The sequence below is a fragment of the Heterodontus francisci genome, chromosome 47 (genome assembly GCF_036365525.1).
Source record: "Heterodontus francisci isolate sHetFra1 chromosome 47, sHetFra1.hap1, whole genome shotgun sequence".
Taxonomy (NCBI): domain Eukaryota; kingdom Metazoa; phylum Chordata; class Chondrichthyes; order Heterodontiformes; family Heterodontidae; genus Heterodontus; species Heterodontus francisci.
In genome coordinates, this window is record NC_090417.1 from 5,738,453 (window position 1) to 5,766,113 (window position 27,661).

Below are 27,661 nucleotides of genomic sequence, written 5' to 3' on the forward strand. Positions count from 1 at the left end.
ACCTAGACTCCGGTGTTGGGAGCAGTGATATAAAGTTTGCAGATGATATGAAACCTGGCAATGTGGTAGATTATTGTAGACTTCAGCATGGTGAACTTGAGTTAAATGTGAAGAAGAATGAAGTGATGAACTTTGGGAGGATTAACAGAGAAAGACAGAATATTGTCACAGGCATCATTTTGAAAAGTGACAAGCAAAGAAATCTTGGTGTCCATACACACAAATCCTTCAAGATGTCAGGACAAGTTGATAAGGCAGTTCAAAAAGCATATGAGTTACTTGGTTTTCTAAATAGAAGAATAGAATATAAAAGCAAAGGGATCATGTTGAAACTTTATACGGCCTCAGCTGGAATACTGTGGACAATTCTGGACAGCATACTTAAGGAAAGATGTAAAGACCTTCGAAAGGGTGCAGAGGAGGTTTACCAGGATGTTCCCAGGGATGAGGGAATTCAGTTCTGAGGAAAGATTGGAAAAGTTAGGATTGTTTTCCTTGGAACAGAGAAGGTTAAGAGGTGACCAAATAGAGGTTTTCAGATAATGTGAGCTTTTGACAGAGTAGATAGAGAGAAACTATTCCCTCTGGCCAGTGGGTCAATAACCAGAGGCCAGAGATGCAAAAGATCTAGAGAGGAGATAAGGAGAAATGTTTTCCCTCAGAGTTGTCAGAATCTGGAGCACTCTACTTGATGGAAGCTGACGCCATAAATAATTTTAAAAGGGAGTTAGACAGATATTTGAGTATGAGGAACCCTTACAGGGTTTAGGTACAAAAATGAAGGGCAAAGAGCCAGCACAGGCCTGACTGGCTGAACAGTCTCCTTCTGTGCTGTAAATTACTATGATTCCATGAGATCAGAGGAGGAGAGCCAAGAACATAAACTTAGCAGGCAAATAATCCCAGGCACAAACACGCAATCAGGGTCGGCTGCTGGAGGAATGAGCTTCAATGGGAGGAATAACCCTTTCCCATCTGGGGCCTTTGCAATGCTCTTGCTATTTTCCGCCTCTGTGCAACAGTGCTCTGAAGCACTGACACACCTCACTCTCATATTCCTTTCTCACATTAACAGCAGATTCCATTTCATTCATCAAGCACAGCTCTGGATTTTGACAAAGAATGAAAATGACCCATTCCTCTATATTCTCTAAAAGCCACAATAAAACCAATCCAGCAATTTTCACATTTTACTGTTTGTTCAAGCCAAAAAACCCACTAATTAGCCTCAAAGGTGGTTATTGGAATAAGCAACAATCTCTGAATGAATCTGCAGCTTTCCGGCCCAGTGGCCTGCCTCTATAAACAATGCTGTTGATTCGATCAGTCCTGCTGACAAGGACTGCATGAATTCAAAGATAGACATGTTATGGAGCAAGACTTTGTTCCACTTCAAAATGACTTGATTGGGCATCAATGAATGAATTAGAAGTGTAGTCACTGTTGTAATGTAGAAAAGTTGGAAGCCAATTTGCACACAGTAAACTCCCATTAACAGTGATGTGATACTGACCAGAGAACCAGTTTTTTCGGTGTTGGTTGAGGATAAACATTGACCAGGATACGAAGAGAACACTACTGCTCTTCTTCAAAATACGGCCACGGGATCTTTTATATCCAACCGACACAACAGACAGGGTCTCGGTTTATCTTATCTGAAAGACAGCACCTCTGACGGTACAGCATCCTTTCTTGCATGCACAACTTTCAGTTTAGTTAAAGAAGGACAATATTATTGAAAAGTTAAGCATCAAAATAGCTAAAATTCTGCTGAGCTGTATAACTGGACAAACTGGTCACCAGGAAAAAGCAACTTGCCACAGTTCCATTAATCATCTGTTCGACACTGGAATTCAACAGACTAAAATGAATGCACTCGGGACAATAGATATTACCATCTGGTGCCTCTCAGTTTGCCTGCACAAACGCCAAACTATGAAGTGGGTCTGGTTGAGACCAGCAAGGGTTCAGCACACATAGTCTGTGGCCCTTTCTGAAACAGAAGTCATATTTTTGACCAATTGCTGTGTAAACCGTCTCTGTGAAACATATATTCCAGTATGTGAAATATTTCAAACTGGGATGGTGACCCTATATAGTGGCTCTTTAACTGGACACTAAGCTGTTACTCAGCTGTCACAGAGCGTGGTGTACTGAGACTGTATGGGATGAGAGGGAGTTTGATATTGTGTCTGCTCTCTGACCCAAGGAGTACTTAATGACAACATGTACTGGAAATGGGAGTGATCCATTCCTCACCTTTGATGACTTGATGTCAGATCACTGAAGTAGGAAACAGACTGCCCAGCATTGTTACAGCAGGACCAATGACGATCCGAACAAACACTCAACTAAACTGAATGAAGCAATAATTGAAACTACTAAGATACTAGCAACTGAGGAGCAACCCAGTGCCTCCTTATTTTAGAAAAGATACTCAATCACTTCAATAACTGAGCAGATATCTGGAACAGGGAGGCAACCTTACAACTAAAACACTCCTCGAGAAGTTACTGTGATGGTTTTACTCCACCATTCAAATTTGACATTCCCAATTTACTGTCCTATTATAATTTGTAATTTTGAACTCCCCTTGAAAATACATTGACAGACCCAGATACAAAGTGCAAACACATCATGTGGTGGAGATGGACTCCCAACACTGGCTGGGATAAAAGAACATTCTTTTCCCATCACCTTGAAACACAAGACAGATTCTCCACTTAAAACATCAGGCCATGGAACTGATAGGGGATTATTCTCCATCCCCTATTTAATAAAACAGGATGCATTTAACAGTTGAACCATCCCGGACAAGACAAAGTGCCATTCCTGCAGCAAGATAATGACAGACGACACTAGCAGTTTAATGTCTTGCTATCCTTGAGAGATTTGCTTTAGGACTAAAACCTGCTTTTTGCAGGCAATCCAACCAAGACAGCCACCGTTTGCCCGAGTGTAAATATCGGATGGTATAAGCATTAGAACTGGATTCTCCTAGTCAGGAATCCAAAGCTTTATGGTGATTGGACTGACTTCACAAGAGATGAGTAGCTATTTGGAAGCTATTGGCATTCCCTGTCATGTAGCCAAAAGTCAGGAAGATCCTTCTCTGATCCCTTTGGTTTCTCCAATATTGTGTCCCCTTCACTGTGATGTGAAATGTGAAGAGGCAGAGGATAAGCTACACTCATTTTTCAATATCAATAAATATAATCGATAAAGTAGATATACAAAGATTCTGCCAACTTGTCTTTGGTGTTTTCACCAGGCACAGTGAAGACAGGTTTGGTTTCCAGGAGGTTTTACTTCTTTTCACTCAAGTACACAGTGCACGTACTTCAGGACAGGTAACCTGTTCAACCTGAAACAGATCAACATCTGATCAAGTAAAATGCCACTGCACTTACTTGCTGCAAGTGAAAGTGAAAGGGCAGTCAGAACTGCAAGGCTGTATGTCATCAACTGTATAAAACAGGTACATTACATACAAGATACTCCTCAGCTCTTAAATAAGGTCTTGGGTAGGTTCAAGGCATAGTTAACTAAAATTGTTTGGCATAAACATCCCACTGATTATTATGTCTAATTTTAGACTTCAATCTTTAAATCAGCCAGACTTTACAATGCCCAGAAAAATTTATGGAATTAAACTTTAGAAGCATGCATGAGAACACTGTTAAGAGGGAAGAATTCTTCCTATGTCGAAATGCTAGCATTAAAAACACAGTAAGGAAACATCCCCGTGCTCACTATATCAAGCAAAATTGCAAAGACATTCCAAAAGAACAAGTTTATGATCTCACGAGAAGTATCTACGCATTCATTAAACAACTCTTTCTAAGCTTTCACATGCATGGCCACACCATCTATTACTGCCACTCCAAATTGGAACTGTTGTTACATCACATTTGAAAATGTCAGACCACAAAACAAGCTTGCAACACAAATTAACTGCACGATCCTTGTTCAGCTACGAAACGCAATCTGGGATTCAGCACACCATTGACCTGCTTAACATACCTGTGCACTGCAGACTGACTGAATGTTAACACACAATGAGCCTGAGACGTACAAGTTCGGACTGTGAATGTCTTTATTGCCACTGGCAGTGTTTAGGTTAACCGCAGCTCGGCTTCAGGTAGACGACACAACTCTAACAGTCTGCCTGGTGATGCTCATCCTGCAAAGGCAGTTTCCTGGATATGTAGATGTGACACATGGGTAAAGGTTTAACTTGTCCACATCCAGTGCAATCAAACTTGCCTTGCATCCCCCTTTCCCATATCCCTTGATTCCAGCCACCGGCTAGTGGGAAGGATGTGGAGGAACGGGACTTTACTATTATCCCAGTCTATGTTTGGATAATTAGTGTCAAGGGCAGTGAAGGGAAAGAGTTCCTAGAGTGTGTTGAGGAAAATTTTCTCCAACAGTATGTTGCGAGTCCAACAAGAAAGGAGGCAGTGCTAGAGCTGGTTCTTGGGAATGAGGTGGGCCAAATGGATCAAGTATCAGTGTGACAGCATTTATGGGATAGTGATCGTTGTATCATAAGGTTTAAGATGACTATGGAAAAGAACAAGGAACAATACAGGGTAAGAATAATTAACTGGGGAAAGGCCAACTTCAGTGGGATAAGAATTGGGGCTGGGGCGAATAAATTGGAGTCAAAAGCTGGCAGGAAAACCGGTGAACAATGGGCGACCTTCAAAGATCAGAGTTCAGGCACAGTCAAGGTATGTTCCCTTGAAGGGCAAACCAATCCAGAGCTCCCTGGATGACAAAAGAGGTAGAGATTGAGATAAAGAAGAAAAAGTGGTCTTCTGACTTGCCTCCCAACTTTGAGCAGTTATAGGCTTTTTCTTTAAGTTTGATACTATCTTTAACTATTTTTAACATTGCAGAAAATGGTCCTGGGGTTGTGATTTGCCAGTTGAGTTGGGGGATTATCAGGTCCAGTTACTGCAGGGCAAGTATGTATCTCTAGATTGAAATGACTGCAGATCTGAAGTCAGAACCATTGTAATTTGAGACTCAAGATTTACAACCAATCTCTGACTGGTCCGATTCCCCAAGGCTTTCATGTATTTGTATTGGAGGTACCAATACTAAGCCACAAAACATTCGATTTTCAAAACGTTCCCAAGAAACCAGGTTGGCAGCATGAGACTTTCCAGCCAACAGCAGTCAATTCAGGTCCAGACTATCAAAGCTCTACAAAAAAACCCCTGCTCCAATGCAGCAGATGTTGAAAGTGGAGAGAGGGAGAAAGGATCATATTGTAGAATCAAATAGGAAGGTCAAAACTAAAATATCAAACATTAATTCAAAAATCCAATGGGGTGGCACAAAGCCCCTCTCCACCATTTCCTCTGCTCCCCCCACCCCGGGTGGGTAGGCAGGAGGGTTTAGAAAATACCACCTAAGGCTCCTCTTACCAGATGAAAACCTTTTGTTCTCACTTAACAACCTCAGTGAAACCAGGAGAATGTTTGGCTTTTGCTGCCTGGCATGTTTAATCAGATGAATTAATTCCCTGCATAAGCACCATCCATTATTGAAAATATTGTGTAAACCTTGCTGTACAAGTTCATGGGCCTTTTGAAATGTCATGTGTGTCAATTCAAACCTTCAATACCATTACACTCATGCAATGTACATAAGCTTTATACAGTGAGAACATTGTATCCCTTCAGCTTTAACCCATCAGGGAATAAAGACGTGCTCATACTTTGTCAAGATCAATATTGTTTTCACTCTGCTTCTCTGTAATTGTTAAAAGGATTTTGTGAGCACTATTCATCTGCAGAGTTCATTCACTGCAGTCCTGTGAGCTGAGAAATATTTCTTTCAAATCTGCACAGATTCTCAATGTTCAAAAGAAGAATGTGGAATTACTCAATAATTGTAGTGTAAAAGGACTGAGTGACTCATACATTTTATACACTATCCCTTTCGAGACTTCCAATATGTGTGCTTCTGTTAAAGATCTATTGATTAGATTCAGCTCAGGATCATGGCCCTCACAATTCCTTTCACATTCATTCATCAGGATCGAGGACAAGGTTCAGAAAGGTTCAACTGAAATAAAAATTCATCCCACAAATTGAACATTCAACCTTAATAAATGCTGGCATCAAGTTTCATCGAGTGAATTAGACAATTTATTAAACTAAAATAATCAATAGTTTTCACTCACTCAGTTCCCATGCAGCTGTATCATACAGCAAAAGGATTTTTTTTACATTTCTGTTGACATATAAAATATGTTTTGGGACATATCACAGTCTGTATAGAACCTGGGGGGAAAAGGTAAATTTGCTTCAAACACTGCTTGCAGCGCATGGAATTGCAGTTGACTGTGAAGTGGCTCAAAATGAAGAACCATTTCTAAATTCCACTCTGTGCTTCAGCTGGGTAATTTTGAATGCACAGCTTTGCTAGTCAAGATTAAACTTTACATTTGGAAATCCACAATCCCATTCACGTTTGATACTTCTTTTATGGGATAGGATCTTATGAAAGAATATCATACTGTTGGTTAAAAAAGCATACATGCAATAGAGTTTTAAGCTTCAAAATGCTGTTTGGTAATGAAATTCAGTACTCTGCTGCTATGTTCTTGAAGCTACACAGAAAATTCAGAAGCCACCAGCAGATGCTCAGAACTGACTGGAACTCCACAATGGAATAACTGCAGTAGACATAGGCTGCCTTATCTCCTTGTGCTGGGAAGAGGACTAGAATCTTCAATACAAATAGGTCGTACAGGTGGATGTCAAAGATCCCAAGCTGCTATTGTGAAGACTATATTTGTCAGTGTTCATAATTCAGTAGAGAACCAAGCTGACTATGGAAAGTACAGAGGAAATCTAAAAAAGGGAAGGGGGCAAAGATGATAATAGAAAAGATTCATGACTAACATAAAATGAACCCAGTAGACTTTTATAAATACATAAGTAATAAAAAAGCAATTGATGCTAGATCAGTTGTTAATTTTAAGATATGAAATTATTAAATTTTTGTGATCCAAAGTTATTACGGGATGTGCAGCAAAGGCAGGTATATGGAGTTGGTCACAAATCAGCCATGAATGGTTGAACAGGTTCAAAGGGCCAGGTGGCCGACTCCTATTCTAATGTTTTTATTTTAGACCTGTTGGCTGCTGATCCTTTTGAACAGATATTTGTATTCATCAGTAAGAACTGCATTGTTCTGAAACTTCAGTGATTCAGTATTTTGTGCAAAATCACACTCATTGTTACGTTTCCAAGAATGCTATTTCTGGTATGTTAGTTTTTCTTTTGTTCTCAAGCCTCAGTATAGAAAGCAGATTAACAGCATGGCAACATGAATCAAGAGATTACCTGTGGCAGGAGTATTGTGGCAAGAATTCCCACTGTAATGCCAATGTTGTCCTCAAACCACAGGCTGATGGCATCGACACAGCCTCGGGCATGGATGATTGTGCCAACCTCAAAGCGCTGTATATCAAACCATAATAAAACGAGTCAGCAATGAGTCAACAATTTCTCCTTAAGCCATTTATTACTGAAACTGAACTCAAACCACCCATTTTTTTGGGCTTAAAATACAGCCCTATGCATCTCAGGTGATGATTCTTCAATCTGGTTGAATAGCCTGGCTATTTCTTGCCCACAGCCACTCTGGATCAGACACTGGATCACAGTACGTCTGGGCTTTAAAGGCCAAGAAAATGTTGTGGGTTGTTGTCAGCAAGGCAAAGGAGTTCTTTTGTCACTGACAGCAAAATCCATTGTCCATCTGGCTTATTCTTAACCCTGCCGTTCTTTAGAAAAGATGAATCAGCTGAATATGATAAAGGGCACAAGTAATTATACCTGTTACTGAAGGAAGGAAATTCAGTGAATAGCTAAAGTTTGCCCCAAAGTGAGTTCAAAATGTGGCCGATGCTTTCTTTTTTTGCTGCCAGTCAAATTGCAGCAAAGAATTACAACTGTGCATAGGACAGACACACAGACAGACTGGATTGCCAGTTGAGCTTTGAACTTGGGCATTCAGAGCAGGTTCATATTCCTGGTCTCCTGTCAAGAACAGGAGAGATTTCCAACTGCTCTGAGCAATGAGGGGGATGGTCAAATTTGACCATCCAGGCTTCTGTTGAAATATTTATCTTGTTTCCTTCATGGAAAGACCAGCAGGACTGTTGTCAGCTGCTTGAAAGTGAAACCTATCGATTTGTCATCACTATTTCATGTGCTTCAGCAGTGAGCTCAGACATGAAACTCAGATCACTTCTCACCTCAATTACAGCAAATAGCACAATGTACTATCTGGAAAGTTATTACTCTTTCATACAACCCAGGCATCAGTGGCATGGTTAAATGAGATCAATCACTTCTTTCCAAGAGACAATTTCACCTGCAGTGTGCCATCAATGTGCAAGAAGAGAACGTGCTGCTTGTTTCTGTCATTTCATTTTCTCTCCTGCCATTTTATTCCTGTTGAAGCTTGCTTCAGCTCTGTTGCTCTGCAAAACTCACTCATCCAACTTCGTTCTTCCTGTAACCTGCAGTGTCCTCAAACTTTCTCCCTCAGCCGTGACTCAGAATGTAGCACTCTCATTTCTGAGGCAGGAGACACCAGCAGACCCACACCCCTACCAGTCTTCAGCAAGATTTCCCATGGGATTTGGTTTTAATATTCCACCTGAGAGGGCTGACGGGGTTTACTGTGCCATTGCAAGGTAGGAATCTCCCACAGTGCAGCACCCCTTCAGCACTACACTGGAGTATCAGCCAAATTTACTGCTAAAGATTCTGGCATGAGGCTTGAACCCACGGCCTTCTGACTGAGTGACAAGAGCACAACCCATCGAGCCTAAGCTGACACCTCAAGGTTCACAGGCTCCTGCCCTCCACGTCACTGTCAGGCCATGGCTAGGAAGGCAATAAATATTCTTACCACCAAGTTGGGTAAAAGATAAACTAACATGAAGGAGGTCAAATTACCGTTGCTCCCAAATAGGTCAAGTATTGCCATTACTGTCTTGTTTTCTCATGAAACATAAATCAGTTTGGTGCCCTAATGTCACATGTGATGTGTGACTAAAGCCACAAAAAGCAGACCAGTCTGTGAGGAACTCGAGCCCAGCAGCAGTCTTACAACTCCAATTTGAATGCTGCCTCTGATCAGCATTTTATCAAGCTTCCCTCCCAGAAACATTCCCTGTGTAAAAATTGAGTGTGAACAATGCAAACTAATCGAAAAACAATTCCATCCCTGAAAACTTCATTAATTCTTTTCCTTTGATAACAACTGTATTTTCCACAAATTAAATCAGAGGTGTGGCAGTCTTGCTCTCAATTCATACAATTTCAAAAAATAACATGCAGTTTCAACATATCCACTGCCAGCCCCGAGAACATGAATAAAAAGAAACAGGTGCCAACTCTCAAATGCACTTTGACAAGGCCTTTTATGCAATTATGCCAGATTTGCATTAAATACAATAAACCTTCAAACTGGTGTGCACTGTTTGCATTTTCATTCCTTTCCAATAGGCCTTGCATTGGGATATTGCTATCAATTCACTCGCTGGAATCAAAAAAAGTATTTGAGACCCAGCAGTTGATACAATGAAGGGCTGAGGAGAGATAAATGGTGCTGTAAATCCAGTTTAACCAACAATGTGCTTGTGGTCTAACTGCCACATACTAATGATGGGTGCATGAAGCAAAAGCAAATCCACAGCCTGCTGCCCTCAGGAATGAGACAGCAGAAAATGAGGCCATTTGGCCCATTGCACCTGTGCCAGCTCTTTGAAAGAATTCTCCAATTTGTCCCACTCTTCACTGTTCTTTCCTTACAGCCTTACAAAAAGGAACTGTATATGTGTTTGAAAAGGAGATCATTGTGAGTTACTGTTGAATCTGCTTCCACCACTGTTTGTCACTGCATTACTCACTACGTTTAAAAAAAAAAGTTATCATCTCCCCTTGGTTCTTATGCCAATTACCTTAACTCTGTGTCCTTTAGTTACTGACCCTTCTGTCATGGAAATAGTTTCTCCTTATTTGCTCTATCAAAACCATTCTTGATTTTGAACAGTGCTTCTCATTTCCTTTGAAGCTTCTTTGCTCTAAAGACAACCCCAGCTTCTCCAGTCCCTCATCCCTGGTACCATTCCAGTCAATCTCCTCTGCACCCTCTCCAAAGCCTGTGGTCCCTAGAATTGGACACTATATAACACTGGTTAAGCTTCATCTGGAGTATTAAGGTTTAACTTCCTTGCTTTTCTGGTAACTGGGGGAGGACTGCAATGGGGCTCAGGTAGGCGAGAATCTGGCAGCACTCACCCTGCTATTTGCCATTCAGCATCCCCACTAGAAATGTGTGTGGAGAGGATTGCACTTGGCTCTGTTGTCTCTGTGGTTGAACAACCCACTGATATTCAGCATTAAGACTCAGGCTTAAAAGACTGCCCGGGTGACCGAAAACAATTATACTGGCAAGCAAAGTTATTGAGCATAAAAGCCAACAGAACGCAATTCCAATAACAAAATTCATCGACTGGAAATCTGAAACAAAAAGGTTAGGGATATGGATACAGAAAAGGCAAGTCAATGTTTTTGCTGTAACTCAGTTCTCACCTCTTGATGTAGTGTCTGGTATCCACATTGAGTGTTGACAACATCTCCTTCCTAATAGGAAAGAAACCAAAGAGTCACTCGCAAATCATTAAATAGGCAGCTACTATTTTCCATCAGACATCAACTATTTATCTCCTTATAATGAGATGGAGAAATGGGACAGGACTTTGCCCATTATTAATCCTTTGGTACAGAACTTATCAGAAAGGTCCAGAGGTCTGGTCATTCCTGTTAGCCAACACTTGCTGCCAGCTAAAGCCAAACAAGCTGAAATAGGAATAAAACTACCCCCTTGCCTTAAAACTGGAGCAGTATTGGAGTCACTTCAGCGCTCTGATCAGTTTGTGGCATTCAGATGTAAGTTTACAGAGCCACACAAACTGCCCTGATTACTTATGATATTGTAAGCACTCGCACATGCCCCCGATGCTTTTTAATCTGCATCTGCCTTCCTCACCTACTTCTGATCGCTGGACAGAGTGCAAGTTGAAGGCAGGGAAGGATGGAAACCAGATCTGTCAATACTATTCTATATTTGTGGTCAGCTTATCAGAGCTGTGCTTGGTCAGCAGTTTAAACTTCTCGACTGCTGACTAAGTGCCCTCTACACAGAAGCGATGTTGAGTGTGATCCTGCAGTGCAATGATCTGCCAGGCCAGCCTAAGTCTGAAAACCGTCCGCCCTTCCTTTCTGTATCTTAATGTCAGCCAAAGCTGAGAGATGAACACAGAACAGCCTGTGACTGTTCCTCAGTCCATCTCACTGTATTCCTCCATCAGGAGCTCTTTTGATAGACCAAGCAATCTTTTACTGCAATTTATGTGAAATTGTTGTAACCAGTTTATAAGATTATTCTATTGAGTCCTTTATTGAAAGACTGGAGAAATTGACTTACCTTCACCCCCACTATGTTCTTGTGTGAACAGTGGATGTTTTTGTAGTTTGCTGATATTTGTTATCAAAAATGATGCAACCCTTCAGGGTTCCAGTTTTCCTTGCGTGGGATTATAATAGTAAAAAGTGGATGGAACAAAAAAAACTGTTATGTGAGAGCTACTGTTATTTGTAAAGTTTCTTTTTTTCTTTTGGGCCTCCTTATCTCGAGAGACAATGGATACGCGCCTGGAGGTGGTCAGTGGTTTGTGAAGCAGCGCCTGGAGTGGCTATAAAGGCCAATTCTGGAGTGACAGGCTCTTCCACAGGTGCTGCAGAGAAATTTGTTTGTTGGGGCTGTTGCACAGTTGGCTCTCCCCTTGCGCCTCAGTAGTTGGCAGGAAAAAAGACAAAGTCTCTTCGACTCGCCACAATTTAGCCCTGTCTTTATGGCTGCCCGCCAGCTCTGGCGAATGCTGGCAACTGACTCCCATGACTTGTGATCAATGTCACACGATTTCATGTCACGTTTGCAGACGTCTTTATAACGGAGACATGGACGGCCGGTGGGTCTGATACCAGTGGCGAGCTCGCTGTACAATGTGTCTTTGGGGATCCTGCCATCTTCCATGCGGCTCACATGGCCAAGCCATCTCAAGCGCCGCTGACTCAGTAGTGTGTATAAGCTGGGGGTGTTGGCCGCTTCAAGGACTTCTGTGTTGGAGATATAGTCCTGCCACCTGATGCCAAGTATTCTCCGAAGGCAGCGAAGATGGAATGAATTGAGACGTGGCTCTTGGCTGGCATACGTTGTCCAGGCCTCGCTGCCGTAGAGCAAGGTACTGAGGACACAGGCCTGATACACTCGGACTTTTGTGTTCCGTGTCAGTGCGCCATTTTCCCACACTCTCTTGGCCAGTCTGAACATAGCAGTGGAAGCCTTACCCATGCGCTTGTTGATTTCTGCATCTAGAGACAGGTTACTGGTGATAGTTGAGCCTAGGTAGGTGAACTCTTGAACCACTTCCAGAGCGTGGTCGCCAATATTGATGGATGGAGCATTTCTGACATCCTGCCCCATGATGTTAGTTTTCTTGAGGCTGATGGTTAGGCCAAATTCATTGCAGGCAGACGCAAACCTGTCGATGAGACTCTGCAGGCACTCTTCAGTGTGAGATGTTAAAGCAACATCGTCAGCAAAGAGGAGTTCTCTGATGAGGACTTTCCGTACTTTGGACTTCGCTCTTAGACGGGCAAGGTTGAACAACCTGCCCCCTGATCTTGTGTGGAGGAAAATTCCTTCTTTAGAGGACTTGCGCGCATGTGAAAGCAGCAGGGAGAAGAAAATCCCAAAAAGTGTGGGTGCGAGAACACAGCCCTGTTTAACGCCACTCAGGATATGAAAGGGGTCTGATGAGGAGCCACCATGTTGAATTGTGCCTTTCATATCGTCATGGAATGAGGTGATGATATTTAGTAGCTTTGGTGGACATCCGATCTTTTCTAGTAGTCTGAAGAGACCACGTCTGCTGACGAGGTCAAAGGCTTTGGTGAGATCAATGAAAGCAATGTAGAGGGGCATCTGTTGTTCACGGCATTTCTCCTGTATCTGACGAAGGGAGAACAGCATGTCAATAGTCGATCTCTCTGCACGAAAGCCACACTGTGCCTCAGGGTAGACGCGCTCGGCCAGCTTCTGGAGCCTGTTCAGAGCGACTCGAGCAAAGACTTTCCCCACTACGCTGAGCAGGGAGATTCCACGGTAGTTGTTGCAGTCACCGCGGTCACCTTTGTTTTTATAGAGGGTGATGATGTTGGCATCGCGCATGTCCTGGGGTACTGCTCCCTCGTCCCAGCACAGGCATAGCAGTTCATGTAGTGCTGAGAGTATAGCAGTCTTGGCACTCTTGATTATTTCAGGGGTAATGCTGTCCTTCCCAGGGGCTTTTCCGCTGGCTAGGGAATCAATGGCATCACTGAGTTCTGATTTGGTTGGCTGTATGTCCAGCTCATCCATGACTGGTAGAGGCTGGGCTGCATTGAGGGCAGTCTCAGTGACAGCATTCTCCCTGGAGTACAATTCTAGGTAGTGCTCAACCCAGCGGTCCATCTGTTTGCGTTGGTCAGTGATTATGTCCCCCGATTTAGATTTGAGGGGGGTGATCTTCTTGATGGTTGGCCCAAGAGCTCTCTTCATGCCATCATACATTCCTCTGATGTTTCCGGTGTCTGAGGCCAGCTGAATATGACTGCATAGGTGTTGCCAGTAGTCGTTTGCGCAACGCCTAGCTGTTCTTTGTGCAGTACTTCTGGCTGCTTTAAGTGCTGCGGATGTTAAATCGCTGGGGGCTTTCTTGTAGTTCAAAAGTGCAATGCGCTTAGCGGCTATTACAGGTTCCAGCTCTTCATTATGAGATTGAAACCAGTCTGCATTTCTCTTCGCACTTTTGCCGTAGGTGGTCAAAGCTGACTCATAGATGGCGTCTCTGATGTGGGCCCACTTGGTCTCAGCATCCCCTGTGGGAGTGTTTTGAAGGGCTGTTACAAGTGAATTTAGAAATTTTTGTAACAGCTGTGGGTGAGAAATTCTGCTCGTGTTGATGCGCGGGTGGCCCTTCTGCTTGGAATGATGCAACTTCTTTGGTCTGAGTCTAACCTTGCTGCACACCAGGGAGTGGTCGGTGTCGCAGTCCGCACTGTGGAAGCTGCGTGTGATTTGAACACTGTTTAAGGAGGCTCGCCTTGTGACGATGAGGTCTAGCTGGTGCCAACGACGTGATCTTGGGTGCCTCCATGAAACCTGGTGACAGGGTTTAGTGTGAAAGAACGAGTTGGTGATGCAGAGGTTATGATAGGTACACAACTCAAGCAGTCTCTGCCCGTTCTCATTCATCCTTCCAACGCCATAGCGCCCAAGGCAGGAGGGCCATGAGTCATGGTCGGCCCCAACCCTGGCATTAAAGTCCCCCAGCAGGAATAGGTGTTCGGTGTTGGGGATGCTGCTAATGATATGGAGTTGTTCATAGAACTGGTCTTTAGCTTCAGGTGCGGAGCAGAGTGTTGGAGCATAGATGCTGAGTAGGTGTACTGGACCAGAGGTGGTGAGCAGTCGGATGGACAGTATGCGTTCCGAGCCATTTGAGGGAGGCTCTATCATGCTGAGCAAGGAGTTTCTGATGGCGAAGCCCACTCCATGCTGTCTTGGTTCTTCAGGATCCCTGCCCTGCCAGAAGAAGGTGTAGTCTTGCTCTGCTAGAGAGCCACTCGCGGGGAGGCGAGTCTCCTGAAGTGCTGCAATGTCCACATTGAATCTACTGAGCTCGTTGTTAATGATGGCGGTCTTCCGAGAATCGTTGATTTGTGTAAGGTCTTCCGACAGGCCAGGACACATAGTTCTGACGTTCCAGCTTGCAAAGCGAAGGGCTGGTACCTTCTTTCCTTTTTTCATGTTGTTTGGTGCGGTGTATCAGTCCACCTTTCGGGCAATGACCCTGAGCTCCAAGCACCCATTGAAGCAGGCAGACTGTGGCGGGACAGAACCTTATTGACCGGGGGCTGCCCGGTTTGAGGCGGGCGGTAGCTGTCCAGTGAGGTGCAATGACCTCTCCCACCGACAAAGGCAACCCGTGGCGCCCAGTTTCTACGCCAATTTATCTGGACTTATAACCCGTAACTGCTGCCTTCCGTGTTGTTTAAGTCGCTGTGAGGCAACTATGGAGTGACCTCTCCATGGCGCATGCCTGGGCAAATTTATGGAGGTTGAGAGTTGCCCAGTCGTCAAAACCCCCCTCTCGGCCTTTCTGGTGGGGTCCAAAGGAGTGCAGGACACGACGTTTGGCACCAGTATGGCTGCAGGAACTGCCGGAAACATGCCAAAGGTGACACATGACCGCCTACGGGGTTCCGCTCCGGATTTTCTGTTAGGGTTTACTCCCTTAACCTTGGTCTCTCCCGAGACGCCCACAAGGCAGTGGGGTTGTTGGGGCCCCTACACAGGTGTAGGATGGTGCCGGTGGGAGGAGGGGATGCAAGGGGGAGGGGTAGGGGTGGGGGGGGGGTGCAGGGGAAGGGGGTGCGGGGTGAAGATGGCGCGAGGGGGGGGCGGGCTGGGACGGGGTTGTGAGGGGGTGAGCTGAGAGGGTGGAGCAGGGAAGGGGACGGGGGTGGGGGGGGGGGTGGAAGGGGGGTAAAGGGGGGGGAGGGGGGGTGGAATCTGGTGCAGGTAATAAGCCATTTCCTCAGTGCCCACCATTGACGTCCGGAAAGCTCATCCACGTCCTTCGGGAGGTGAAGCATCATTTGGCAGACTTAGAGGTGGTTACATTTGCTAAGGGTTTTTTTTTTTTGCAGTGGTTTAAATAAAGGCATGCAGCATTGCCGACAGTGCGCTGCAGATGCTCTCCAAGCCATCTCCCGCGGGCGCTTTGAAGTTGCGGCCGGGGGGGCCGTTCGTGGATGTTTTGGGTGTTCGGGGCACCTTTTCACAGGACTTCTCTCGGGTCCCGCAGCTCCTCCTTCACCTCAATGGACTTAACGCATGCCGTGGCTGCAGACACTCTGGGCGGTGAAGACAGCAGGATCGGAGATTGAAGTATCGGCAGCTGTTCTCGTCAGTTTCATCCGGATCAATTTCATTGAGAAAACAAAGAGCAGGTGTGGCTGGGGGAGGGCAGTGGGCCCAGGTAACATACACTAAACTAACTGTTAACTTTTAGATATGGCTAAAATGAACTGATTTAAAGAGCCAGGGGAATTTAAACAGTTTAAGAGGGCAGATTGGGGGAGAAAACGTTAGGGATGGGAGCAGATGGCCATGGATAGAGTTGAACAGCAAGGGAGCTTCCGAGGGAGCTTCCAGCCCAGGAGCCATCTTGGAAAGTATGTTTTACAAAATTATAGTTGAATTTTGGTCATTAAATCATTTGGAGATGGCTGAACTTTGTGCATGGTTTTCTTAAAAGGAAGGTCAACAGAAGATTGACCAGTAAACAATTTTTACTGGAAGGCACATGATTTCAAGTAAACACAGCAGGTGGTTGTATTTTGACCGTAAGAGCTATTTGCTTATTGACAAGTCAGGATTTATGGTATCATAGAATCCTTTCCAGAGGCAAGCCCTGTTTCATTTTGAAATGTTAAAAAAGTCAGTTGGTTTGGTTAAAAACAGACAGTTGGAGTTTGATTATTGGCCTGCCTGGAGAACAGAAGATCCAGCCCATCTTTCTCTTGAAAAACAAATCCTGTGTCAAGTTGTACTGTTGCCTCCTGCATTTGAAGAAATCCCGCATGTTTGCAGAAAACCTTGCACCTTTGAAGGAACTATGCAACAAGTGTGAAAGAATTGAAACCTTTCTTACATCAGGTGTGCAGTAAGACCTATGTGAAGCCTTCTGTGCTGAATATCTTTGAAAGCTATCCAGATTGTTCATCAACATCGCCTGGAAAGTACTGTTTTAGGAAGATTCCTAGTGACAGCTACCTCTTCGCCTTTGGGACACTTCGCCAAAACAAAGGGCTTCTTTCCAACCTTTGTTTCAGCCGAAATAGTTTTTTTAGTTCTTCTATTTCTTTGTAACAGCTGTAACACCTTTTTGCAGCGGCGACAGGGAGAGAGAGGTGGCAGCTGGGTAAGTGAGTCCTATATATTTGGGCAGCGGCTGAACCCGAGACACTACACCTGTAGTGTCTCCCACCCGCCCTCCTCCTCTAACCAAAAAAAAAGGACTCGGTGGTGTGCAGATAAGGTAAGGCTTTTTCTATTTTTTTTTTCGTGTGATAGATAAATGAAAAAGGAACGAAAAGTGTTTACCAAAGTTAAGCTTAATTTAGTCTTAAGATTGAAAATGGCAGGAAATCTCAGACCCGCGTTATGCTCCTCTTGCTCAATGTGGGAGCTCAGGGACACAGCTGATGTCCCTGACTCCTTCACGTGCAGGAAGTGTGTCCAGCTGCAGCTCTTCTTAGACCGCATGACTGCTCTGGAGCTGCGGATGGACTCACTTTGGAGCATCCGCGATGCTGAGGAGGTCGTGGATAGCACGTTTAGCAAATTGGTCACACCGCAGATTAGGATTGCTGAAGGAGAAAGGGAATAGGTGACCAAAAGGCAGAGAAAGAGCAGGAAGGCTGCGCAGGTGTCCCCTGCGGTCATCTCCCTCCAAAACGGGTATACCGTTTTGGATACTGTTGACGGAGATGGCTCACAAGGGGAAGGCAGCAGTAGCTAGGTTCATGGCACCGTGACTGGCTCTGCTGTTCAGAAGGGCGGCAAAAAGAGTTGAAGGGCTATAGTCATAGGGGATTCGATTGTAAGGGGAGTAGATAGGCGGTTCTGTGGTCGAAAACGAGAGTCCCGAATGCTATGTTGCCTCCCAGGTGCACGGGTCAGGGATGTCTCAGATCGGCTGCAGAACATTCTGAAAGGGGAGGGTGAACAGCCAGTTGTCGTCGTGCACGTCGGCACCAATGATATAGGTAAAAAAACGGGATGAGGTCCTTCAAGCAGAATTTAGGGAGTTAGGAGCCAAGTTAAAAAGTAGGACCTCGGGTAGTAATCTCAGGATTGCTACCAGTGCCACGTGATAGAGTAGAAATGAAAGAATAGTCAGGATGAATGCGTGGCTTGAGAGATGGTGCAGGAGGGAGGGGTTCAGATTTATGGGACATTGGGACCGGTTCTGGGGGAGGTGGGACTATTACGAATTGGACGGTCTACACCTGGGCAGGACTGGAACCAATGTCCTTGGGGGTGCTTTTGCTAACGCTGTTGGGGAGGGTTTAAACTAATGTGGCAGGGGGTTGGGAACCAAATGAGGTCAGTGGACAGTAAGGAGGTAGTAACTAAAGCCTGTAAGGAACTAGATAATGAAGTCAGCGTGACTAAGGGAAAGAGTAGGCCGGGAGCAGATGATTAAAGCAAAGGGACTGGTGGTCTGAGGTGCATTTGTTTTAATGCAAGAAGTGTAGTAGGTAAGGCAGATGAACTTAGGGCTTGGATTAGTACCTGGGAGTATGATATTGCTATTACTGAGACTTGGTTAAGGGAAGGGCATGATTGACAACTAAATATCCCAGGATATCGATGCTTCAGGCAGGATAGAGAGGGAGGTAAAAGGGGTGGAGGAGTTGCAGTACTGGTCCAAGAGGATATCACAGCTGTGCTGAAGGAGAGCACTATGGGGGACTCGAGCAGTGAGGCAATATGGGCAGAACTCAGAAATAGGAAGGGTGCGGTAACAATGTTGGGAGGCCTGTAGTACAGCCCCAACAGCGAGCGTGAGATAGAGGTACAAATATGTAAACAGATTGTGGAAAGATGTAGGAGCAACAGGGTGGTGGTGATGGGAAAATTAAAATCTCCTAACATTGACTGGGATTCACTTAGTGTTAGAGGTCTAGATGGAGCAGAATTTGTAAGGAGCATCCAGGAGGGTTTTCCAGAGCAGTATGTAAATAGTCCAACTCGGGAAGGGGCCATACTGGACCTGGTGTTGGGGAATGAGCCCGGCCAGGTGGTTGAAGTTTCAGTAGGGGACTACTTTGGGAATAGTGATCACAATTCCGTAAGTTTTAGAATACTCACGGACAAAGACGAGAGTGGTCCTGAAGGTAGAGTGCTAAATTGGGGGAAGGCCAACTATACCAAAATTCGGCAGGAGCTGGGGAATGTAGATTGGGAGCAGCTGTTTGAAGGTAAATCCACATTTGATAAGTGGGAGGCTTTTAAAGAGAGGTTGATTAGCGTGCAGGAGAGACATGTTCCTGTGAAAATGAGGGATAGAAATGGCAAGATTAGGGAACCATGGATGACAGGTGAAATTGTGAGACTAGCTAAGAGGAAAAAGGAAGCATACATAAGGTCTAGGAGGCTGAAGAAAGACGAAGCTTTGAAAGAATATCGGGAATGTAGGACCAATCTGAAACGAGGAATTAAGAGGGCTAAAAGGGGTCATGATTTCAGCAAACAGGGTTAAGGAAAATCCTAAAGCCTTTTATTCATATATAAGGAGTAAGAGGGTAACTAGAGAAAGGATTGGCCCACTCAAGGACAAAGGAGGAAAGTTATGCGTGGAGTCACAGAAAATGGGTGAGATTCTAAATGAGTACTTTGCATCGGTATTCACCGAGGAGAGGGACATGACGGATGTTGAGGTTAGGGACAGATGTTTGATTACTCGAGGTCAAGTTGCCATAAGGAGGGAGGAAGTGTTGGGTGTTCTAAAAGGCATTAAGGTGGACAAGTCCCCAGGTCTGGATGGGATCTATCCCAGGTTACTGAGGGAAGCGAGAGAGGAAATAGCTGGGGCCTTAACAGATATCTTTGCAGCATCCTTAAACACTGGTGAGGTCCTGGAGGACTGGAGAATTGCTAATGTTGTCCCCTTGTTTAAGAAGGGTAGCAGGGATAATCCAGGTAATTATAGACCGGTGAGCCTGACGTCAGTGGTAGGGAAGCTGCTGGAGAAGATACTGAGGGATAGGATCTATTTCCATTTGGAAGAAAATGGGCTTATCAGTGATAGGCAACATGGTTTTGTGCAGGGAAGGTCATGTCTTACCAACTTAATAGAATTCTTTGAGGAAGTGACAAAGTTGATTGATGAGGGAAGGGCTGTAGATGTCCTGTACATGGACTTCAGTAAGGCGTTTGATAAGGTTCCCCATGGTAGGCTGATGGAGAAAGTGAAGGCGCATGAGGTCCAAGGTGTACTAGCTAAATGGATAAAGAACTGGCTGGGCAACAGGAGACAGAGTAGCAGTGGAAGGGAGTTTCTCAAAATGGAGACGTGTGACCAGTGGTGTTCCACAGGGATCCGTGCTGGGACCACTGTTTGTGATATACATAAATGATTTGGAGGAAAGTATAGGTGGTCTGATTAGCAAGTTTGCAGACGACACGAAGATTGGTGGAGTAGCAGATAGTGAAGGGGACTGTCAGAATACAGCAGAATATAGATAGACTGGAGAATTGGGCAGAGAAATGGCAGATGGAGTTCAATCGGGGCAGATGCGAGGTGATGCATTTTGGAAGATCCAATTCAAGAGTGAACTATGCAGTAAATGGAAAAGTCCTGGGGAAAATTGATGTACGGAGAGATTTGGGTGTTCAGGTCCATTGTTCCCTGAAGGTGGCAACGCTGGTCAATAGAGTGGTCAAGAAGGCATACGGCGTGCTTTCCTTCATCGGACGGGGTATTGAGTACAAGAGTTGGCAGGTCATGTTACAGTTGTATAGGACTTTGGTTCGGCCACATTTGGAATACTGCGTGCAGTTCTGGTCGCCACATTACCAAAAGGATGTAGATGCTTTGGAGAGGGTGCAGAGGAGGTTCACCAGGATGTTGCCTGGTATGGAGGGTGCTAGCTATGAAGAGAGGTTGAGCAGATTAGGATTATTTTCATTAGAAAGACGGAGGTTGAGGGGGGACCTGATTGAGGTGTACAAAATCATGAGAGGTATAGACAGGGTGGATAGCAAGAAGCTTTTTCCCAGAGTGGGGGATTCAATTACTAGGGGTCACGAGTTCAAAGTGAAAGGGGAAAAGTTTAGAGGGGATATGCGTGGAAAGTTCTTTACGCAGAGGGTGGTGGGTGCCTGGAACGCGTTGCCAGCGGAGGTGGTAGACGCGGGCACGATAGCGTCTTTTAAGATGTATCTAGACAGATACATGAATGGGCAGGAAGCAAAGAGATACAGACCCTTAGAAAATAGGCGACATGTTTAGATAGAGGATCTGGATCGGCGCAGGCTTGGAGGGCCGAACGGCCTGTTCCTGTGCTGTAATTTTGTTTAGAACAAAGAACAAACAAAATTCCCTTTTTTTCCCACCCAGTTAACTGGTGGCATATGAGAGTGTGTGTGAGTGCTGGGATCAAATAAGGGGCTTTAATATTTCAATTTGTGTGTATTTTTACTTTATTAAACCCCAAGTCTTAACCAATAATAAACGGATAAATTAATGAAACCTGGTTGGTGTGCTTTATTTTGGGATAAAAATAGAGTATTTGATTAATGGTTTTGAGAAGTGGGAAACTTTAAACATATGTTGTGACCTGTGGAGAAGTGGGACTGAATTAACAGTGCACTCCTCTTGCCTCAGTCATAACATAACCTACTCCTAATTCAACTCGAGGTTTGCACGGTTCCCGATCCAATAAAGTCAAGTCCTTCACTTCCTTCTGTAACTGCTAATTATGAATTTCTGTATCAATTTCCTGCTTCTGAGAAAGATAATGCAGTCACAGATGTTGTCTTCTGCAGAACTTAGCAACTGATTAAAATTGTGGAGAAGTTCAAACACGCCACCATTGGTGGCTATGCCTTCAGCTGCCTTGGCCTTCAGCTCTGAAAATCCCCCCCGAAACACACTCTCTCTCTCTCTCTCTCTCTCTCCTCCTTTGAGATGCAGCTTAAAGCCTACCACTTTGATTAAGCCTATTCCTACAATCTCCTCCTTTGGTTCAGTGCCAACATTTTTCTAACTGCACCCCTATGAATTACTTGGAGCATTTTATGGAATTGTGGAGTAGTACACCCAGAAAGCAGGCCATTTGACCCATCCAGTCAGCACTGGCTCTTTCAAAGAGTAATCCAGTTGGTCCCACTTCCTCTGATCTTTCCCCAAATCCCTGCAGCTTTTTCTTAAGATACAGATTCATTCGTAGCCTTCAAAAAGAAATTGCCTTAAATAATAATGTATTTAGCCAGTGTATTCCAAATCCTAACACTTGTTCCGTAAAAATGTTTCTCTTCACGCCGCCTCTGATTCTTTTGCCAACCACCTTAAATCTGTGCCCTCTGGTTACTGACCCTCCAGCCAGTGAGAACAGTTTCTCTTCTTTATTTACTCTATCTTCATACTTTCAATCATCTCTATCAAATTCCTCTCAACCTTCTCTGCTCTAAGGAAAACAACTCCAACTTCTTTTAGCCACCAGCCCGCAGGGAATTATTAAATGAAACTCATTGGTGCCACAGCTGCCTCGGAGTCAGAATGTCCTAGGTCAAGTCCCAGTCCAGAGAATTGAGCACAAATTCAATGTAATGTTGAGGAAGTGCTGCATTGTCAGATGCGTCATCTTTTGGTCGAGACATTAAACCGAAGCCCCGTCTGCCTTCTCCGCCAGACTTCAAAGATCCCCATTGGTCACCATTCAAAGAAGAGCAGGGGAGTTCTCTCTGGTGTCGCTCAAATAACATCACTAAAAAACTGATTATCTGATCATTATCAGTGCTATTTGTGGGAGCTTGCTGTGTGAAAATTGGCTGCTACGTTTCCTACATTACAACAGTGACTACACTTCTAATGTACTTCATTGGTTGTAAGGCGCTTAGGAATGTGAAGGCTCTAATGGGAATGCATGTTCTTTCCTGAAAAGGCAATGCCGCTTCCAAGGGAACTGAATGACTTTCACAGTGCATTTGGATAGCCATCTCTAACTAACTGCTGTGTGTCAATGGAACACTTTGTGTCATTTGGGCAGAATGGACTCCATCCCTCAATGCTTACGCTTGAACACTATGCTTGGCCGAGCCATTATTTCTATGCTGTTTACCATCTGTTTGGCAGGCCGGATGTTGGACAACTCTGCTCTGTGTGCCTGTGGCTCAGCTCTGATTCACGGCTCCTATGTCCATCAGTTGTCGGGTGTAGGCGGGACCTGTGCCTGATGGGCAGGGGGACCTCTGTCTGTGATTGGTTACTCCCTGTGACTGACAGAGGCTGCCTCAGCGGCGTTAGCACTGATTGGTGGAATGCAGCACAGGCGCCTTGGGATCAGCCACCTCTGTTGCTTTTGCGCAATTCAGTAAATGTCTGTTTTCTGCACACCAGGCAGGTTCCCGCCTCCACTCACCCCAACTTAATAATACAGGTATGGCAAGTATCTTCTTGTGGGAATGGCTGCTGCAGGGAGCAGGGAACACTGGAGACATGGGGGGGTTTGCAGGGACAGAGGGAGGGGGAAGAGAGAGACAGACGGACATTTAGGGAGGTGAGAGAGAGAGCAACACTGAGAGGAGGAGGGGGGGGAAAAGAGAGTCATTTACTTACAGTGCAGAAGGAGGCCATTTGGCCAATCAGCCCATGCTGGCTCTCTGCGGATTTATGCAGTCAGTTCCACTCCCTGGACTGATCCCTGCAGCCCTGCAATTCTATTTCCCTTAGGTGTCCATCCAACTTCCTCTTGAAGTCATTGATCACTTCCACTTCTACCACCCTTGTGGGCAGCAACTTCCAGGTCATTACCACCTGCTGTGTAAAAAATAGTTTTTCCTCATATTCCCCCTGCAGCTCTTGCATAAAACTTTCAATCTGTGTCCTCTAGTCCTGGGGTGGGGAAGAAAGAGAGAACGACACACACACACAGAGCACAGGGAGAGGGGAGAGACAGATGGAAATCTATCCAGAACATCTGCATCGCCACACCAAGCGTGCAGGCAGAGACTGACTACTTATAGTGACATAGCTGGCACTGTTTTTGCTTGTATATCAGTTGTAAACATAGTGATGTGAAATTAAATCAATAAATTAGTCTTCTCATTTAAAGTTTCTTCATACTAATAAAAACAGCAACAAATGTGCATTTTTAAGAGGAACTCACCTCCTGTCTCCCCAAAGCCTGTCCACCATCTACAAGGCACAAGTCAGGAGTGTGATGAAATACTCTCCACTTGCCTGGATGGGTGCAGCTCCAACAACACTCAAGAAGCTCGACACCATCCAGAACAAAGCAGCCTGCTTGATTGGCACCCCATCTACAAACATTCACTCCCTCCACTACTGATGCACAGTAGCAGCAGTGTGTACCATCTACAAGATGCACTGCAGCAATGCACCAAGTCTCCTTAGACAGCACCTTCCAAACCCACAACCTCTTCCAACTAGAAGGATAAGGGCAACAGCTACATGGGAACACCACCACCTGCAAGTTCCCCTCCAAGTCACACACCATACTGACTTGGAACTATATCGCCGTTCCTTCACTGTCGCTGGGTCAAAATCCTGGAACTCCCTTTCGAACAGTACTGTGGGTGTGTACCTACCCCAAATGGACTGCAGTGGTTCAAGAAGCAGCTCACCACCACCTTCACAAAGTCAATTAGGGATGGGCAATAAATGCTGTCCTTGCCAGCGACAACCACATCCCATGAATGAATAAAAATAAATACATTTTTAATGCCTTTATCTTTCAAAATTTGCTCACCAGCCCCCTGGGCCAAGCTGAGCAAAAATGGTGATGCAGCCCTCCACCCCCTGAAAAGGTTGGACAATCCTGTGTTCGAGCATCTCAAAGCACCTTTCAATCAGAATTGAGACTACAAAGTGACTGCTGACAACATAGCCCAGCGTGACGTCATGACAGTGCTCCCAGCTTTCCACATGCGCAGAACGGACCCTTGCTGTCAGTATGGTGCTATGCATGTGCAGCCTACACCCAGCTTGCCAAGACTAATTCACGCATGTGCGCAAAAATGGCATTGCGTACCGACGTCTGCTCGCTCCCAGCCTCGCCGCTTCCTCCCCTCTGCTCTGCCTACATAAGTTTGCACTTCTTCCAAGAGGTTGTCAAGCTTTCTTTTGTCAGTAATTTAAAGTGTTCCATTAAACAGATTAAAATCCTCATTGAGTCTTCAATGATAGGTGAGTTTCTCACCTCCTGTTGGAGATGTTCTGGAGCACAGGCGACCATCCCTAACTTGTGGTCTGACCTCTCAATTTTCTCCCTTCTTCCTGTCCTCTTGCTGAGACACCAGTCGCCCCTGCTACTTCACCCATATGGCCATTCTTCAGCCCTGAGCCATGAGCCCATGTAGTGAACATCATCAAGCCACTTGACCATTTGGGGTATCATAGCCTAACTTGATTTTGCAAAAGGCAGGAATTCAAATTTCTACTGTGGTGCAGAGGTGGGGCAGGGGAGAGGAGAGGGCAGGGTCACAGGTTAGCAATCAGGACAGGAACATGGCTGCTTTTCCTAGTCCTAACTGAGATCAAGGAAACAGGGAATAAAATCCTGGGAGATCCTGATTTGTGTAATTCAGTTATGAACTGAGAAAGCTGCAGTGCTTAATATAAGCAACTCCTGCACCCTCCACGGTTTGCTGGCTTTAAACACAGGAAACGTCCAGTCCCAGCAGCTGCTGACTCTGACTGGAACCCAGTTCAGCCATGAAGATCTATTACAGAACTGATGCACAATTTGCCTAAAGGTTGGGCGTCACAAAGAATGAAGGAAAATTGAAAGCGAGTTGAAGGAAATGACCCATTTAAATAACAACTTAACTACTTTCACAAGTAAAACTATACGTGTCAATTAAAAACAGAAAATGCTGGTAAGTGAAGGTCGATCAGCGTTGGAACGAGAAGGAAAAGTTCAGTTGATGCCTCTAACATGGGCCCTGGGTGACTGTTGCAATTGTTCAGGTAGAACCTATGGAATTATTTGAAGAACAACAAGGTAATTCATCATAGCATCCTGGGTCAACATGTCTCAAAGTGCCAACACCAAGCCCATTAACTGATCTTTCATCCAGGTGCTGATTGTGGCATCTTGTTCAGATGAATGGGTCAGACAGTTTACACAAAACAACAGTGAGTACACTTTAAAGTGAAAGGTCTTAGGATAATTCTGAGAGATGTCACAATATATGTCTTCTTGTGCTTCTGCGGGATATCTTTTCCCCCCTCCTCCTCCCATCAACTCATTGCTCTTGTCTTCTTTGACCAAAAGTATGGAACCCATGAATTGGGGGTGTGGGGAGAAGTATAATTATTACCTTCACCAGCAGGCAATACAATTGCCTGCTTGTTGTAGCAACCGCTCAATATTTTACCACTTAAGGGTTGTGGTAAGTATGATCTCCATAGTATCAGTTATTTCCACTGCTGATGCAGGATATATTGTAACGATTACAAGTATGGAGGGAATACAAACATAAAATAAGAAAACTACCTTTGAGCCATCTGGTATACACACAACAATTTACTCGAAGCAGCCCCTCCAGACAAAAAAAAAATCAATAAAACTGATTACAACAAGGTTGCTGCAAAGCAATACTCTTCTATCCAATTTACTGTAACAATTGAAACAGTCTTTCCAGTTATGTTCTGATGTGATTTCAATCCTTCACCTACCTAAGAAATCGAAGCAGAGGAAGGCCATATGACCTCTCACGCCTGCTCCTCCATTCAATAAAATCACAGCTGATCTTTGACCTCAACTCCACTTCCTCACCCAATCCCCATATCCCTCGATTTCCCCTGGAGTCCAAAAATCTAGCAAGAAATCGCTCTTAAATATATTCAACGATGGAGCATTCACAACTTTCTGGGGTAGAAAATTCCAAGGATTCACAACCATCTGAGTGAGCAGATTTCTCCTCATCGCTGTCCTCTTCCCCTGAGACTATAGAGGGAGGTGGTGCATAGTGATCATGTCACTTGGCTGGTAACCCAGAGCTCCAGGCCAATGCTCTGGGGTAATGCATTCCAATCCCACAATAGCAGCTGGTTGAATTGGAATTCAATTCATAAATCTGGAATTAAAAGCTAGTCTAGTGGTGACTATGAAACCACTGTCAATTGTTGTAAAAAACCCATCTGGTTCACAAATGTCCTTAAAGGAAGGAAATCTGCTGTCCTTACCTGGTCTGGCCTACATGTGACTCCAGACCCACAGCAACGTGGTTGACTCGGAATAGCTGAGCAAGTCACTCAGTTGTATTTAACCACTACAAAGTCTAAGAAAAGGAATTAAACCAGACGGACTACCCAGCACCGACCGAGGCACCGGAAGCGACAACGGCAAACCCAGCCCTGTTGACCCTGCAAAGTCCTCCTTACCAACATCTGGGAGCTTGTGCCAAAGTTGGGAGCGTTGTCCCACAGACTAGTCAAGCAACAGCCTGACATAGTCATACTCACCGAACCATACCTTACAGGCAACGTCCCAGACGCTGCCATCACCATCCCCCGGTATGTCCTGTCCCACCGGCAGTAGAGACCCAGCAGAGGTGGCGGGACAGTGGTATACAGTAGGGAGGGAGTTGCTCTGGGAGTCCTCAACATTGACTCTGCACCCCATGAAGTCTCATGGCATCAGGTCAAACCTCCTGCTGATTACCACCTACCGCCCACCCTCAGCTGATGACT

The 27,661-nt window shown here is 45.0% G+C and overlaps 1 protein-coding gene across 5 annotated transcripts in view; it reads right to left on the minus strand.

Annotated features, from left to right (window-relative positions):
• The window catches only part of zgc:110329 (uncharacterized protein LOC550500 homolog), a 331,911-nt gene that overhangs the window by 15,540 nt on the left and 288,710 nt on the right, over positions 1-27,661 (minus strand). For all 5 annotated transcript variants that reach the window (XM_068023414.1, XM_068023409.1, XM_068023413.1 and 2 more), the window contains 2 exons: positions 10,635-10,685; positions 7,368-7,484 (listed from right to left, as the gene is read on the minus strand). In XM_068023414.1, coding sequence (XP_067879515.1) covers positions 7,368-7,484; positions 10,635-10,685 — 168 coding nt within the window. The remainder of the gene's footprint in view (positions 1-7,367; positions 7,485-10,634; positions 10,686-27,661) is intronic.